Raw genomic sequence first — 18,958 nt, 5'->3', positions numbered from 1 at the left:
TTCTTTGACACGAGTTCCATGCCAGCAGCCAAAATCCTCGTCCTGAACTCTGACATGAAATGCACAGTTGTGTAATATGCTGGTAGAGGCAAACAGAACCGTTGGAGCAATCCCATATTTACATGCATATGGCTCCAGGGATAAGAATGTCTGGTTCCGCATCCCTGTCATAAGTACCACTAACTAACTAACTCCGTCTTCAGGCCACGAGTGGCCTACCGGGACCATCCGACCGCCATGTCATCCTAAGTGGAGGATGCAGGTAGGATGGGTGTGGGGTCAGCACACCATCTCCCGGTCATTATGATGGTATTCTTGACCGATGCCGCTACTATTCGGTCGAGTACCTCCTCAATTGACATCATGAGGCTGAGTGCACCCCGAAAAATGGCAACAGCGCATGGCGGCCTAGATGGCCACCCATCCAAGTGCCGACCACGCCCGACAGCGCATAACTTCGGTGATCTCACGGGAACCAGTGTGTGGCAAGGCCGTTGCTCGTCATAAGTACCACAGCATGAGGAAAAGTCCTTTTCCTCAACCCTGACATGAGAACAACAGCTGTTACATTGCAGTCAAACCAGACTTCCCCAAAATGGCAGCCCGTGTGTTCTTTCCCACTACAAGCCCATTACAAATGGTTGTTGTTTTGTTACTCGGCAGGTGACCTCCCAGTGCGCAGTCTGCGTGCAGCTCTCAGCTGGTGGCGTCTACCCAGTGACGTCATCCCGGCCGGCGTTGGCGCGCGTCTACCCGGCAGAGCGCCCTCACGTGGCAGCACACGTGTTCTTCCACAGCGCCACTCTGTTGACTGCAGGTGCCGATGACGACCTCCTCACATGGTTTGGCGCCTCACAGCAACAAGGTCAGCACGTGGCTGTTACAGCAAAACCGATCAACCATTTATGAACCACCCCTGCCAAATGTGAGACCTTGATCTGCTATGTGTACATCTACACTCTGCAAGCGACCTTACAGTTTGATATGAGGGTTTCTGTGTATCAGAATCACCTCCCCCTTTTCTGCTCTGTACACTTTGGAATAACGACTGCTGGTAAGTCTTTCTGGGGGCGCAAAGCTCTCTCACTTCATGGTTTCTCATAAGATATAGATACGAGGAAGTAATATTTTGCTTGACTCTTCTAGAAACGTACACTAACCTTATTGTTATACAGAGTGTCCCTCTTGTAGCTTTTGCTACTTGAAATGGCTGAGCATCTCCGTAACGGTTTCATCCTCACTGAATGAACCCGTAACGAAATGTGCCACTCTTCATTCGATCTTCTCTATTTGCTCTAACAGTCCTATCTCGTATGGACCCAAGACCAATGACTAATATTCAAATATTAGTCAAATGAGGTTTTCGTACACTGCATCCTTTGTGGGTCTACTGTACAGTCTAGTCACTTTAATCTGACCACCACCTAAGCTCGACATCAGTCTGCAATAACCACTCACAGATGGCAGGTGTAGGTTTATAAAGTGTGTCAGGGATGTGGGGAACAGTGTAGTCATTGCAATGCTGCAGAAACAGAGCGATTTGTCTGACATGCAAATGAGTTTGATCACTGGATTTTGGGCCAAGTGGTGATGATGTTGGGTTTGTGGGGCGCTCAACTGTTCGCTCATCAGCGCCCGTACAGACTCACAGTTTTTACACAGTCCAAATTAGCCATGATCACAGATGACGATGACGAAGACATGATGAGGACAAGACAAACACCCAGTCCCCGGGCACAGAAAAATCCCCAACCCAGCTGGGAATTGAACCCAGTACACCATGATCCAGAGGCAGCAACTCTAGCCACTAGACCACGAGTGGCGGACTTTGGGCCAGGTGTGGTAGCATTTGTGAAATGGCGAAGTTTGTAAATGACTCACATGCTGCTATGGTTAAGATACACTGTGCATGGTAAAACAGTGCTATCTAAATCCTGCGCCTAGGCAACAGTGCTGCACCATGTGCCATAGATGACAGTGGTGAACGATGGTTGTGGAGATGCCTATGGGCGAACAGACGTGCAACTGTTGAGCAACTGATCAAGCAGGTGAATTGAGGGGCTACCAATGGTGTCTTTTCAACGGCCGCTCAGTGAACATTACCGTGTATGGGCCTCCACAGGAGGTACCTGGCTCATGCACCCATGCTTACTGCTGTTCATTGGCGATGAGAGCTGGGATTCACGTGCCAATAGCGCAGCTGGACATCCACTGAAGGGTGACAGGGACCTTTTCAAATGAATCGCATTTTATGCTTCATAGAACAGATTGTCATTGGTGTGTATGGCCTTGGAACAATTGACAGAAAGGTCGGGCCGGATTTTCGTGGCATTCACTTGGTGATCTCGTCTTTCTGGTCAGCACAATCAAGCAACACAAGTATGTATCTGCGCTTGGTGACAATGCCCATCCGTACATGCAGTCTGGTTTTTTCCTCAGCATGATGGCATCTACCAGGATGACAATACAATGTGTCCCACAGTTCACAGTTTATGTGTGCGGCTCAAAGGGCACCAATATGACTTTGCCATAATCCCTTGACCACCAAACTCCCCAGGTTTATACCCAATTGAGAAACTGTGGGAACATCTCGATTGGCCTGTTTGCACCATGGCGTTCGATACAGTTCCCCACAGTCGTTTAATGAACAAAGTAAGAGGATATGGACTATCAGACCAATTGTGTGATTGGATTGAGGAGTTCCTAGATAACAGAACGCAGCATGTCATTCTCAATGGAGAGAAGTCTTCCGAAGTAAGAGTGATTTCAGGTGTGCCGCAGGGGAGTGTCATGGGACCGTTGCTGTTCACAATATACATAAATGACCTGGTGGATGACATCGGAAGTTCACTGAGGCTATTTGCAGATGATGCTGTGGTGTATCGAGAGATTGTAACAATGGAAAATTGTACTGAAATGCAAGAGGATCTGCAGCGAATTGACGCATGGTGCAGGGAATGGCAATTGAATCTCAATGTAGACAAGTGTAATGTGCTGCGAATACATAGAAAGATAGATCCCTTATCATTTAGCTACAAAATAGCAGGTCAGCAACTGAAAGCAGTTAATTCCATAAATTATCTGGGAGTACGCATTAGGAGTGATTTAAAATGGAATGATCATATAATGTTGATCGTCGGCAAAGCAGATGCCAGACTGAGATTCATTAGAAGAACCCTAAGGAAATGCAGTCCGAAAACAATGGAAGTAGGTTACAGTACGCTTGTTCGCCCACTGCGTGAATACTGCTCAGCGGTGTGGGATCCGTACCAGATAGGGTTGATAGAAGAGATAGAGAAGATCCAACGGAGAGCAGCGCGCTTCGTTACAGGATCATTTAGTAATCGCGAAAGCGTTACGGAGATGATAGATAAACTCCAGTGGAAGACTCTGCAGGAGAGACGCTCAGTAGCTCGGTACGGGCTTTTGTTGAAGTTTCGAGAACATACCTTCACCGAAGAGTCGAGCAGTATATTGCTCCCTCCTACGTATATCTCGCGAAGGGACCATGAGGATAAAATCAGAGAGATTAGAGCCCACACAGAAGCATACAGACAATCCTTCTTTCCACGAACAATACGAGACTGGAATAGAAGGGACAACCGATAGAGGTACTCAGGGTACCCTCCGCCACACACTGTCAGGTGGCTTGCGGAGTATGGATGTAGATGTAGATACGTAGAGCGGTTAGTTGTGATACTAGAGTTGGCATGGCTCCATATCCCTGTTGGTATCTTCGAGACCCTCAGTCACTCTGGTCCTGCAAGTCTGCATTGCAAATGGTGGTTACTGAGGTTTCTCACAGGTCGTCAGATTAATGTGGCTGGGCACTGTATATTTCCTCAGGATTCTTCGACTGAATCTCAGTCGGGGATCTGCCTCACCTGCGATTAATTTTATGTGGCCATTCTACTTTAAATCTCTCAGTGCACATACTCCCAGGTACGGTGAAGCGATGGCTAAGTTTTCATTAGTAATTGGACCTTGATTTGCCAGGCACGGTGCTAGTCATTCGAGAACTTTTGTAATGTGTAGTACCCCTAAATCAGTTGACACTAGCAGTTTGCCGGTCGGTGTGGCCGAGCGGTTCTAGGCGCTTCAGACTGGAACCGCGATGCTGCTACAGTCGCAGGTTCGAATCCTGCCTCGGGCATGGATGTGTGTGATGTCCTTAGGTTACTTAGGTATAAGTAGTTCTATGTTCTAGGGGACTAATGACCTCCGAAGTTAAGTCCCATAGTGCTCAGAGCCATTTGAACCATTGTTGAACACTAGCAGTTTGAAGTTATGTTACTTGTTGTTATCCAACAAATGATGAGGGGAAAGTTAACTAAACAACACCATGTATTTGTTTTGCAAAGTCGGTGATGACCATAATTATAGTGATGTTTGTGATTTGTTTGTGGAACATTTGCTAAACATACAATCTTCATCTCGACAAGGTATTCGCTACATAAATTTAAGATATGGAGCTCCATCGTTCATGTAGGAGAAAGACTGCTACTACAGAAGAGAATATTAAAGTTGTTTCATGCAATGACCAACTAAATCTCGAAGAAAACGGCTAAGGAGCATGGATTAGCAAGAACAAGTCTATTAACAATTCAGAAAAACCTGAAATTGGCAGCATGTAAACTAACTGTCCTTTAAGGTCAAAATAAAGATGACCCAGGCTTTTAAGGTGTCGATGGAGAGATTTAAACTTCCCTGGCGTGAATGTATGGGCAGAAGATTATCAGCTGTGAGCTAACATGCTTTTTTAACGGTACTGTCAGATCTGTAATTAGCTAGATAAGTTTCAAGAAGTGTTTTTAGAAATGGAGAATAGTCCACTTTTATAACATCTGCAGACGATTAAGTCACAAGATGGAGCCGAAGCTCCAGGGACTTACAGTGAGAGATTTTATAAATGAAAACTTTGATCGATGGGTTGACATACAGGGCCTGCATGATCCGCAGATATCACACCCAGAAGTCTAGGGTATAGTAAAAAAATCAGGGTTATCCTGATAAGATTCGTGAGATTGAGCATTTGAGGGAACTACTCCAATCAGAGACTGAAAACATACGGCACTGGAAGATTTGGAATAAAATTTGTAAATCAGTGTTGAGAAAATGCAATGTTTGTTTATAACAGAGTGGAAATTACTTTCAGCATCTTTTGTAGGCTGACTGTACTCTAGATGTATTTCTGTGTTGATAATAAGTCATTATTTATTGAGTACATCCTAGAAGTTATTTTCCGGGGCGCTGAATGAAAAGATAAATAAGTACACTCTGAATGTCCTCAGAGAACAGCAATCTGATTTCCGCCGGATAGACACACTCCTGACCAATTGTTTGTTATTAGACAAATAATGGAAAAATTTTATGAGTATGGCATAGATCTCCACTACCTACATGTTGATTTCAAATGAGCTTTTGATAGTGCTAATGGGTCAGCATTATACAACATACCAAAAGAACTGAGCATCTGTGACAAGGTAAGGTTAGCTGAGTTAATAAAGAAGGACAGAAAGCAAAGGCAAAAGTAAAGATAAAAAACAAAATAACCAAAAATAAAACGTTCTCGGTTTTCAAGCTACGTCAATTCGAATAAAATCCTGAAGCTGTCGATGACCATCTCCGTCATCGTCGTCATTTGAATTGACGTGGCTAGAAAACCGAGGACGTTTTATTCATGTATGCTGTGGCGAAAGACTCCGAGGAAACATAAAATGACGATGAGCTTTAACTTCACAGATGGAGAGAAACAGAGCTATGGTCTCTCTTCAGTGCTGTTCAACTTAGCACTGCATAGTCTGATACAAAGAAAGACAAGAGAGAAACAATAATGACGAAAGCATGGCAGATATGTACATATGCAGATGGTATTTGAATTGAGGCAAGACATGTAAACGCCTTTAAAGTAATGTAGAAAGCAATGTAAGCAGAAACAGCAAAATTTGGACTTACGGTAAACGGAAAAGAGAACAAACACATGGTAAGAGGAACACCACGTGACCTAAAGGTTTGTAATAAATGTTTTAAAGCTGTCGGCCGCATCCATTATTGAGTTGTCCTCTTATCCAGTGTGATATTCCTGGCTGATGCCGCCAGTATTTTATTTTGCTAGAAGCTCGCCTTGATGCTGCTTGATACACGTGAAGTAGCATATGGTACGAAAGTGGAGTGAGCTACAAGCGAAAGATGGTACAGTATGGACCAGTCCCGTTGGAGAGTCAGCCAACTGTACTGAACTTGCTTCTGATTGGTCGGCACGTTCGAGCGCTGGGCGCCAAAACGCCTAATTCTCATATAAATAATTAACCCAGTTTTTAGTATGACAATGTCTCACGGCTACCCTACGAGTCTATCGTTTTTGTTTATTAAATTTCACTAGTTTTGAGAAACATAAGAGCAGCGATATTGCTACCGAAGTGCTTCGTACACCTTCTGGTCGCTTTGACGCGCCTGGAAGACGAAGGACTTCGGCTGCGCTAGCCACTCTGTTTCGGGCGTTCTGGAGGGTCAGACATGTACCTCAGTATAGCGCGTGACTTTGATGTGAATATGTAACAGTCACTGCGTTTCGGGTGTTCTTCAGAACCGGACATGTTGTATTCTACACTCCTGGAAATTGAAATAAGAACACCGTGAATTCATTGTCCCAGGAAGGGGAAACTTTATTGACACATTCCTGGGGTCAGATACATCACATGATCACACTGACAGAACCACAGGCACATAGACACAGGCAACAGAGCATGCACAATGTCGGCACTAGTACAGTGTATATCCACCTTTCGCAGCAATGCAGGCTGCTATTCTCCCATGGAGACGATCGTAGAGATGCTGGATGTAGTCCTGTGGAACGGCTTGCCATGCCATTTCCACCTGGCGCCTCAGTTGGACCAGCGTTCGTGCTGGACGTGCAGACCGCGTGAGACGACGCTTCATCCAGTCCCAAACATGCTCAATGGGGGACAGATCCGGAGATCTTGCTGGCCAGGGTAGTTGACTTACACCTTCTAGAGCACGTTGGGTGGCACGGGATACATGCGGACGTGCATTGTCCTGTTGGAACAGCAAGTTCCCTTGCCGGTCTAGGAATGGTAGAACGATGGGTTCGATGACGGTTTGGATGTACCGTGCACTATTCAGTGTCCCCTCGACGATCACCAGTGGTGTACGGCCAGTGTAGGAGATCGCTCCCCACACCATGATGCCGGGTGTTGGCCCTGTGTGCCTCGGTCGTATGCAGTCCTGATTGTGGCGCTCACCTGCACGGCGCCAAACACGCATACGACCATCATTGGCACCAAGGCAGAAGCGACTCTCATCGCTGAAGACGACACATATCCATTCGTCCCTCCATTCACGCCTGTCGCGACACCACTGGAGGCGGGCTGCACGATGTTGGGGCGTGAGCGGAAGACGGCCTAACGGTGTGCGGGACCGTAGCCCAGCTTCATGGAGACGGTTGCGAATGGTCCTCGCCGATACCCCAGGAGCAACAGTGTCCCTAATTTGCTGGGAAGTGGCGGTGCGGTCCCCTACGGCACTGCGTAGGATCCTACGGTCTTGGCGTGCATCCGTGCGTCGCTGCGGTCCGGTCCCAGGTCGACGGGCACGTGCACCTTCCGCCGACCACTGGCGACAACATCGATGTACTGTGGAGACCTCACGCCCCACGTGTTGAGCAATTCGGTGGTACGTCCACCCGGCCTCCCGCATGCCCACTATACTCCCTCGCTCAAAGTCCGTCAACTGCACATACGGTTCACGTCCACGCTGTCGCGGCATGCTACCAGTGTTAAAGACTGCGATGGAGCTCCGTATGCCACGGCAAACTGGCTGACACTGACGGCGGCGGTGCACAAATGCTGCGCAGCTAGCGCCATTCGACGGCCAACACCGCGGTTCCTGGTGTGTCCGCTGTGCCGTGCGTGTGATCATTGCTTGTACAGCCCTCTCGCAGTGTCCGGAGCAAGTATGGTGGGTCTGACACACCGGTGTCAATGTGTTCTTTTTTCCATTTCCAGGAGTGTATATCGCGCGTAACTTAGTTGCGAATGTGTAATACTCACTCTGTCTAGTGCGTATCGGAGAGGCGGACATGTGTATCATAGTTGAGAAGTTGAGTGGAAAAGTTACCGTACAATTAAGAAAGCTATGTCGAGTGTTGTAAAAGACCTGTAAAATGTATGACTATTTTAATAATAACCAAACAGGATATTTCAATGAGGGGTGTCGCCTGCCATCATTGTCAGTACTACAGATCTTGCCCTCTGTAGATACGGAGTCTAACCTGGGCAAGTGGCATTCTGCAAAAAGCACAGTCACAGGTTAGAATTGTCTGCGTTGCAGCCTCCGCCGACGAAGATGCCACGGCCGACGAGCTGTCGGACACAACTTTAGAAGACGACAGGCTGCTAGAAAGAACGATCAGAAACTCTTTGTTCAATCTCTCCCTATCTCTTTAGCTTCCAGACCTGACTTCTAAACGGACACATAATTTATACCAACGAAAATACTTTGCGGCAGTCTATTAGCGAAAGGATATAAACAGGAAACAAAACCTTTTATGCAAACTTATGGGTATTCGAGAATTCTCTAAGTACAAAGATCAAGTTAAGAGAATACTATTCTCTTGTGCAACGGGTCGTTATATATGCAGAAGCAATCTGGGCGACGACAGAAGCAGATATGAACAATCAAAGGGCATTTGAAAGGAAAACCCTGCGAAAAATTTATAGACCGAAGATGGACGCAAATGGTTGGAGAGCAAGGTACAACCATGAAATGAAAAAAAAAAAAAAAAAAAACATAAGGAAATGCAATCTGAAAACAAAGGAAGTAGGTTACAGTACGCTTGTTCGCCCACTGCTTGAATACTGCTCAGCAATGTGGGATCCGTACCAGATAGGGTTAATGTTGGTTGACAGTACTACCCGAATTGAATCGTTTCCAAAATGGCAGTTTGAGTCTGGAGTCGGTTGCTTGCTATGCAGGAATAGGCTTTCGTGTGCAGTGTCAGCATGAGCTGTGTTGAATCTGTTTTAAGTGCTAACAGAACAGAAAATTACAAGGAAAAGAAAACGTCAGAGGAACAAGGAATTCCCAGACCACATCTGTTGACTGAGAAAGTGATGAAATCAAATAAACATCACTACAAGCGAACATTTAACAAACAAAAGTGTATAATACCAGTTAGGTTGTTGCAGGGCTACAACCTAAGAAAGTCTGAGTTTCTTCTCGGAAGTTAATTCTTTGAAAATGAAATGAAATGATCGTATGGCATTGTTGGCCGGGAGGCACAATGCGGGGAAGTTCGGACGCTGTACCGCAATTTATTTTTAGTTACCACCACTTCGGCGCCTTGCGAGTCAACGATGATGATGAAATGATGATGAAGAACATACCTTCACCGAAGAGTCGAGCAGTATATTGCTCCCTCCTACGTATATCTCGCGAAGAGACCATAAGGATAAAATCAGAGAGATTAGAGCCCACACAGAAGCATACAGACAATCCTTCTTTCCACGAACAATACGAGACTGGAATAGAAGGGAGAACCGATATACTCAAGGTACCCTCCGCCACACACCGTCAGGTGGCTTGCGGACTATGGATGTAGATGGAGATGTAGAACGAAGCTCCGAAAAAGCAGGAACAAAATGGACAGAGGAAAGGAAGAGAGCCCATGCGGAAAAAATGAGAGCAGTGTGAAAAAGAAGGAAAAAGAATCAAGGAGCTTTGAGCAATTCTACAGGGTCTAATTGCACATAATAATTATAATATATTTATAGCCTACGAGATAACGTCGGCATTTACCTGAGGCCTCTCGCGACTGACGTTGTTCTACATAGAAAGTCGCAATGGTAGAAAGTTGTACTGGAACGCTTCGTGAAAGGAGCTGCCATTGACGATTGACCATCAAAATAAACGTAACGCATTGTCAGTGGCGGCTGTTGCGTAAGAGCGCAGGAACACCTTGTGGATTGATTGGTTATTTTCTTTGAATGCTGCTAAACGTAATTTAGATGCGGAGATCTGAAATACACAGCCCTACGTCTATCACGCTATGTTACGTTACTACTCATCTAGATTCCGTGAAACTTGGAATCAGGGTTGCATGCACACATTCAGTTGTGCACATTTTACGGAGATTTTGCGCATGCGCAACTGGCGTGAGGTAATTGCCTTATGGACCAAATACATGCGTATTTGATAAGACAGCGTGGACAGTTCACGGCCCATACTGCTCAACTATAAGTTTACATCAGTGCGGCTACATCCTGCAGCAGACTTTTTTCCATATTCGCTTGCCATAAATTCCACTAGACGGTAGCATGATCCCCATATATGCCAATTCACTCACTATACAGCAAAATTAGATCGTATGTAAGTACTGTTACAGTTACACTGACAAAAAACCTATTTTGTGGGATTCTGAATGAGATATACGAGGATCACTGCAAAAGAAATGCACACTATTTTTCTAAAAATACAGTTTTCATTTTGCATGTGTGAAAGTTTTACAGTATGTAGATGCATCCTTCCCGCTTGTTTTCAAACTTAGTTCAGCCTGTTCCCATGAGTGTCGCAGTCACAGCATGTCTTCAAGATGGCTGCTACACATGACGTTGGTCAGAAGCAACGTGCTCTCATAGAGTTCCTGTGCTGTGAAAACGAGACAGTGGGAAACACCCACAAGCGGTTGAAAAAGGTGTACGGAGATGCTGCTGTCGATTGCAGTACAGTTAGTCGGTGGGCAAGCAGGTTACGTGACGAAAGCGGGCACGGCAATATTGAGGATTGTCCTCACAGCGGCAGGCCTCGTACTGCACACACTCCAGACAATGTGCAGAGAGTTAACGAATTGGTGACTGCTGACAGACGCCTCACAGTGAACGAATTGTCACGCTACGTTGGTATAGGGGAAGCAAGTGTTTACAGAATACTGAATGTGTTGGCGTTAAAAAAGGTTTGTACCAGGTGGGTTCCCACGATGTTGACAGTGGCTCACAAAGAAACAAAATGAACGGTACGCGTTAAACTTTTGGAACAGTACGAAAATGGTGGAGATGAATTTCTTGGAAGAATTGTGACAGCTGATGAAACATGGCTCCGTCATTTTTCACCAGAGACGAAGAGGCAAGCAGTGGAGTGGCATCATGCAAATTCACCCAAGGGGAAAAAAAATCACCTTCTGCTGGAAAAGTTATGGCTACGGTGTTTTTCGATTCCGCAGGACGGTTGCTTGTAGACATCATGCCAAGTGGAACCACCATAAATTCTGATGCATATGTGACGACACTGAGGAAACTTCAAACTCGACTGTGTCGTGTTCAACCACGTCAGCAAAAGCAGGATGTTTTGCTGTTGCACGACAATGCACGGCCAGATGCCAGTCAAAAAACTATGGAAGATCACAGAACTCGGATGGACAACACTGAAACACCCGCCTTACAATCCTGACCTGGCTACACGTGTCTATCATCTCTTTGGAAAACTGAAAGACTCTCTTCGTGGAATAAGGTTTGAAGATGATGACTCCCTTGTGCACACTGCCAAACAGTGGCTCCAACAGGTTGGTCCAGAATTTTAGGGTGCGGGTATACAGGAGCTGGTTTCAAGATGGCGTAAGGCAGTTGAGAGGGATGGAAATTATGTGGCGAAATGAAAATATTGTTCCTAAAGGATGTACCTACACACTGTAAAACTTTCAAAAGTGCAGAATAAAAGATAGATTAAAAAAATAGTGTGCATTTTTTTATTTTTGGATTGACCTTTATAGTATATTAAGTAATCAACAATTGTGAGACTTTATTATGCATTTAGGCTTCTAACATCTGTTGATCTTATGTTGGACCAGGTTTATTTGTGCTGCAGGCCCACATTGTATATATGAACATTCAAGATAGAGAATGTCCAACAGAGAGCAGCGCGCTTCGTTACAGGATCATTTAATAATCGCCAAAGCGTTACGGAGATGATAAACTCCAGGGGAAGACTCTGCAGGAGAGACGCTCAGTAGCTCGGTACGGGCTTTTGTTGAAGTTTCGAGAACATACCTTCACCGAGGAGTCACGCAGTATATTGCTCCCTCCTACGTATATCTCGCGAAGAGACCATGACGATAAAATAAGAGAGATTAGAGCCCACACAGAGGCATACCGACAATCCTTCCACGAACAATACGAGACTGGAATAGAAGGAAGAACCGATAGAGGTACTCAAGGTACCCTCCGCCACACGCCGTCAGGTGGCTTGCCGAGTATGGATGTTGATTTAGATTAGTGAAATTTATTAGATCTAAAAAATATTCTGGTTGGGCGATATGGAGAGCATGGCAAATGACAGGAAGGCCAAAAGAATAATGAAACGCGGATTGTATTCCACCAGAAGAATGGGCCGACCTAGAGCTAGATGACTAGATGACCTTACCAAGATGGAGATCCGAGGATGGAAGAAAAAAGCAGAGAACAGAGATGTATACGGAAAGACTGTTGAGGAGACGAAGGCCTGTCAAGCGTTGTAGTGCCAAAGAAGAAGAAGAATAAATTTGTATTTTCCTTTCTTTAGTATTTTGCACAAAACACGTATTTGATAATTGACTTACGGCAAACCCTGTAGTTTATGGTAGTAACTGCTTCCAGTGATTGTTCTGCAATTGTGTAATCATACAATAAAGTGTGTTTCTGTTTGTGTAATAGCAATTCGCAGTGACGGCTCGGGAATATACATTCTGCATGTTCACAAATTTTGAGAATGAGGTAAATATGAGAGTGAAATTAATAGCTGTATAACAATTGTCCTCTTATACAACTACAGCTATTGCCAATAATAATAATAAAAATATTAATAACAATAATAATAATATTCTTAGCTTTTCTGAAAAATGAAATAATTGTTTTTTGGAATTTTATTATTTTTTATATAATTAATTACAGTTTAGGGCAAGAACGAAGTAATGTTTATGCTTTCCCTACTCTCCATTTCCCAATTTTGTTCAAAAATGGTTCAAATGGCTCTGAGCACTATGGGACTCAACTGCTGAGGTCATTAGTCCCCTAGAACTTAGAACTAGTTAAACCTAACTAACCTAAGGACATCACAAACATCCATGCCCGAGGCAGGATTAGAACCTGCGACCGTAGCGGTCTCGCGGTTCCAGACTGCAGCGCCAGAACCGCGCGGCTACTTCGGCCGGCCCAATTTTGTGTGAGTGGGAATTTTAGCGCTTTTTTTTCAGACAAATGTACGAGAAGGTATTAGTTAAAGAATTAACATCCGCAGCTCGTGGTCTTGCGGTAGCGTTCTTGCTTCCTACGCACGGGGTCCCGGGTTCGATTCCCGGCGGGGCTGGGGATTTTCTCTGCCTCGTGATGAGCTACTGAGCGTCTCTCCTGCAGAGTCTTCCACTGGAGTTTACCTGTCATCTCCGTAACGCTTTCGCGATTACTAAATGATCCTGTAACGAAGCGCACTGCTCTCCGTTGGATCTTCTCTATCTCTTCTATCAACCCTATCTGGTACGAATTCCACACCGCTGAGCAGTATTCAAGCAGTGGGCGAACAAGCGTACTGTAACCTACTTCCTTTGTTTTCAGATTGCATTTCCTTAGGATTCTTCCAATGAATCTCAGTCTGGCATCTGCTTTACCGACGATCAACTTTATATGATCATTCCATTTTAAATCACTCCTAATGCGTACTCGCAGATAATTTATGGAATTAACTGCTTCCAGGCAAAGGTCCCGAGTTAATTCCGCTGGCGGAGTTAAAGCTGTGAGGACGGGGCGGGAGTCGTGCTTGGGTAGCTCAGTTGGTAGAGCACTTGCCCGCGAAAGGAAAAGTTCCCGAGTTCGAGTCTCGGTCCAGCACACAGTTTTAATCTGCCAGGAAGTTTCATATCAGCGCACACTCCGCTGTAGAGTGAAAATTTCATTCTGTGTCACGACAGTTGAACATCCCGTATGGAAGGTGCTTCTAACCATTCTCAAAAGGTATCCGTACATTATCCCTACCGTACAGCAGCTTGCACCACAGGACGCACAACGACTTGTTTTCGCTCTCCACTTTCTCGCACGGATTCGAGTTGACGAGAGCTAGCCCTTAACCATCCTATAGACAGACGAAGCTAATTTTTCTCTGACGGGTGAGGTGAACACACATAGTTGCCGAGTGTGGGATCTTCACCTCCAGTCACCGTGCATGAAGTTCCACTGTACAGTGAACATGTCAGCATATGAAGTGGCTTCACGGCTACGTTCATCATTGGCCCATTCTTTTTTCAACAGGTTGGCGCTGAAGGACCAACGACGTGCAGTGTGACTATCCAGCGTGACTGCGATATGCTTCGCCAGTATAACATACGCGCCCTACAGGAGGGAGCCGCGGTGAACTCAACACTTTTCATGGGGCCCCACCGCACATCGCTCGTTAAGTTCATTTGCTTCTCCAGAAAACGTTTGGAAACGATCAAATTATCAGTCGATCGTTTCCAAACGCTTGGTCGGCACTATCACCTGATCTCACTCCCTGTGATTTCTGGCTGTGGGGCTATCTGAAGGACAGGATTTACCAGGGGAACAGTCAAAAATGTGCTGATTTAAAGTGCGGCCTATCAAGAGAGCCAGCATACCTACAGACATGCTTCGTTCTGCTGTGCAGAATGCAGTCCTGTGCTTTCAGACTCTTCTGGACACTGATCGGCGCCATATTGAGTACCTTTTGTAGCAGCAATATTACCGGTATGTAATGATATAATGTACCGTAGCAGCACATTAAAAGTGTTTCAATTTAATTGATTCTGCGCTATTTCTCTTCCGCATGTCCTTGACATTAACACTATCAAGTTTGGTACTCGTACAGTAATTAGTTTCTGTGTTATAGCGTGTTAAATATGTAAAGGTTAATTATAACCACCTGTTACCACTGCATACTTACTGCGCAAGATATCCATATGGGACATGGTGGATGCTGCCCTGTACCACTGCTGTTCCACTCGCAAATGAAGTGATGGGAAAGCGACTGATTACATACTTCCGTACGAGTCATTCCTTCTCGTATATCGTCTTCCCAATGAGGAACCATCTTTGCACGGTACATCGTTCTTTCAACGACATCACATTCCGCTATCACTTCTCACTCTTCTCTTCCGAACCTCATTCTTAGTTGTTCACATTCTTGTTCAGTGCTGCATACCATCTCGTACGATATTGGTCGCCGAAAGTACTTTCCACTGTGCTACGGCCCTTTCTAGATCGTATTTCGTCATTCTGCTTTGTGACCACAGCAGTTTCATCTTCATATCGTGGCATGTCCATTATTTTTTATCCTCACCAGTCACGGTGTACAAAAGCTGTATGAATTTTTCGACGGTTGTAGGTGGAGTCCAGATGGGGTCCAACTTCTCCGAGGTCTGCGAGTGCGGACAGGACTGCCCGCACGACCCGGCCGAGCCGCAGCCTTCGCCAGAGACGCCAGTCACCACCACGACGACCGCAGCCACGACGACGGCGTCGGTGGCCCCCGACGCCGCGGGCGGTCACGACCAGCGACCGGACACGACCACGAGGGCCCTGTCCACGCCTACATCACGACCCACCAGCACGTCTGACGAGCCTGGGGGAGGTGACGTCACCGTTAGTGGCCTGGCGGCGGTGACGACGACGACGTCGACGCCCACGACTACGACCGAGGAGCCGGAGTCCGTCAACATCATCATCACGGATGACAACGCCGAGCTGGAGAGCCAGAAGGAGCGCCCGGCAGGAAAGAGACACGGCCCCTCCTCCAAGAGTGCGAGTCCAGGTCAGCTGCCTTCATCTGGGTCCATATCCTGCATTCGAACGGGTCATTAGAAGTCTATACTGGGTGGTCACAATGAAGGTGGAGCTACTGTCAGAGGTCCGGTGTGGGCTGTAATTATCATATGGCAGGAACACATCGCGCAGCTATTGAAACATAGGCCGGCCGCAGTGGCCGTGCGGTTCTAGACGCTACAGTCTGGAACCGAGCGACCGCTACGGTCGCAGGTTCGAATCCTGCCTCGGGCATGGATGTGTGTGATGTCCTTAGGTTAGTTAGGTTTAATTAGTTCTAAGTTCTAGGCGACTGATGACCTCAGAAGTTAAGTCCCATAGTGCTCAGAGCCATTTGAACCATATTGAACTATATGAAATAACAACTAGCTCTTTATTCACATGAACTGTTGACTGCTATTGACAAGGGATTTCAGATTGATTCCGTATTTCTGGATATCCGGAAGGCTTTTGACACTGTACCTCACAAGAGGCTCATAGTGAAATTGCGTGCTCAGGGAATATCGTCTCAGTTATGTGACTGGATTTGTAATTTCCTGTCAGAGAGGTCACAGTTCGTAGTTCATCGACTAAAACAGAAGTGATTTCTGGCGGTCCTCAAGGTACTGTTATAGGCCCTCTGCTGTTCCTTATCTATATAAACGATTTGGGAGACAATCTGAGCAGCCGTCTTACGTTGTTTGCACATGACGCTGTCGTTTATCGACTAATGAAATCATCAGAAGATCAAAACAAACTGCAAAACGATTTAGAAAAGATATCTGAATGGTGAGAAAAGTTGCAATTGACCCTAAATAACGAAAAGTGTGAGGTCATCCACTTGGTGCTAAAAGGAATTCGTTAAACTACGGTTAAAGTACTAAAGGAGTTTTGCTATTTGGGGAGCAAAATAACTGATGATGGTCGAAGTACAGAGGATATAAAATGTAGACTGCCAATGGCAAGGAAAGCGTTTCTGAAGAAGAGAAATTTGTTAACATCGACTATAGATTTAAGTGTCAGGAAGTCGTTTCTGGAAGTATTTGTATGAAGTGTAGCCATGTATGGAAGTGAAACATGGACGATAAATAGTTTGGACAAGAAGAGAATACAAACTTTAGAAATGTGGTGCTACAGAAGAATGCTGAAGATTAGGTGGGTAGACCACGTAACTAATGAGGAGGTATTGAATAGGATTGGGGAGAAGAGAAGTTTGTGGCACAACTTGACTAGAAGAAGGGATCGGTTGGTAGGACATGTCCTGAGGCATCAAGGGATCACAAATTTAGCATTGGAGGGCAGCGTGGAGGGAAAAAATCGTAGAGGGAGACCAAGAGATGAATACACTAAGCAGATTCAGAAGGATGTAGGTTGCAGTAGGTACTGGGGGATGAAGCAGCTTGCACATGATAGATTAGCATGGAGAGCTGCATCAAACCAGTCTCAGGACTGAAGACCACAACAACAAACAACAACGGTTACACGATAAATCAGTCAAATCTAAAAGCCGTAAATTCAACTAAATACCTAGGTATTACAGTTACGAACAACTTAAATTGGAAAGAACGCGCAGAAAATGTTGTGGGGAAGGCTAACCAAAGACTGCGTTTTATTGGCGGGACACTTAGAAAATGTAACCCACCTACTAAGGAGACTGCTTACATTACGCTTGTTCATCCTCTTTTAGAATACTGCTGCGCGGTGTGGGATCCTTAGCAGGTAGGACTGACGGAGTACATCGTAAAAGTTCAAAGAAAGGCAGCACGTTTTGTATTATCGCGAAATATGGGAGAGAGTGTCATAGAAATGATACAGGATTTGGGCTGGAAATCATTAAAAGAAAGGCGTTTTTTGTTGCGACGGAATCTTCTCCTCCGAATGTGAAAATATTTTGTTGACACCGACCTACATAGGAAGGAACGATCACCACGATAAAATAAGAGTAATCAGAGCTCGTACAGAAAGATATAGGTGTTCATTCTTTCCACGCGCTATACGAGATTGGAATAATAGAGAATTGTGAAGGTGGTTCGATGAACCCTCTCCCAGGGATTTGAATGTGATTTGCAGAGTATCCATGTAGATGTAGATGTAAAGTCGTCTCAACTTCTGAACGGCTTGCGTTAGAACGTTAAAAGTGCACAGTTGGCAACGGGGCCTTAGGGCAATTAGTATGATTTGGTTTAGCGACAAAGCCCACTTTTATTTAGATGGTCCGCAGCTCGTGGTCTTGCGGTAGAGTTCAGGCTTCCCGCGCACGGGGTCCCGGGTTCGATTCCCGGTGAGGTCCGGGATTTTCACTGCCTCGAGAAGACTGGGTGTTGTTGTGTTGCCTTCATCATTCATCCCCATTACGGTCGGAGGAAGGCAATGGCAAACCAGCTCCACTACGACCTTGCCTAGTCGGCGGAGCATCATTCCCTGCGCTCCTCACAGTATGGGACCTTATAATAATTTGCATGGGTTCCCCAATAAGCGAAATTGGCGCATTTGAGGGACTGAGAATCCGCTTATTTCGCTATCGAGAAGTCTCTTCACCCTCAACGGTGACTGTGGGGTGCAATGTTCAGTCACGGAACAATTGGTGCCATATCCCTTGATGGCTCAGTGACTACAGTATGGTAGGTGAATGTCTTGGAAGATGATTTCATCCCAATTACCCAAAGTGACCCTGATTTCGACAATATGTGCCTCTCGACCCAATCGAAGCAGGAGAGTGTGTGATTTCTTGGGGGAGCACTATGGGGACCGCGTTGTGGCTCTGGGGTACCCAAAGGCCACTGGCCTTGGCCTCGATTGGCCGCCATATTCTCCAGATCTGAATAGGTGCGACTCTCTCTTCTGGGGTTATATTAAAAGCAAGGTGAACAGCAATAACCTCAAAACCATCGCTGAGCTGCAAACAGCCGTTCAGGAGGTCATCGACAGCATCGAAGTTCCGACACTTCAGGGGGTGATGCAGAATTTCGCCAATGATGGCAGGCATGTCGAACCCAAATCTGAATATCTATAGTGACGTTTACACGCTGAAGAAAGTGTTTGCAGGCCTTGGTTTGTAACTAATTTACGTTTTTTTTTTCATGTAGTTCAATAATTGTTGCTCTGTATATACAATGGTGGGAAAAAAACAAATAACCAAGAATGATTTGTGCGACATAAACGAA

The 18,958-nt window shown here is 45.6% G+C and overlaps 1 protein-coding gene across 1 annotated transcript in view; it reads left to right on the top strand.

Moving 5' to 3' along the window:
* Positions 1 to 18,958, top strand: part of LOC126427975 (C3 and PZP-like alpha-2-macroglobulin domain-containing protein 8) — an 829,074-nt gene that overhangs the window by 793,598 nt on the left and 16,518 nt on the right. The window contains exons 26-27 of the mRNA XM_050089861.1: positions 664 to 865; positions 15,379 to 15,804. Coding sequence (XP_049945818.1) covers positions 664 to 865; positions 15,379 to 15,804 — 628 coding nt within the window. The remainder of the gene's footprint in view (positions 1 to 663; positions 866 to 15,378; positions 15,805 to 18,958) is intronic.

Source organism: Schistocerca serialis, chromosome 12 (genome assembly GCF_023864345.2).
Source record: "Schistocerca serialis cubense isolate TAMUIC-IGC-003099 chromosome 12, iqSchSeri2.2, whole genome shotgun sequence".
NCBI lineage: Eukaryota > Metazoa > Arthropoda > Insecta > Orthoptera > Acrididae > Schistocerca > Schistocerca serialis.
Note: the sequence above shows the minus strand (reverse complement) of the source record. Positions and strands in the feature narration are given on the sequence as shown.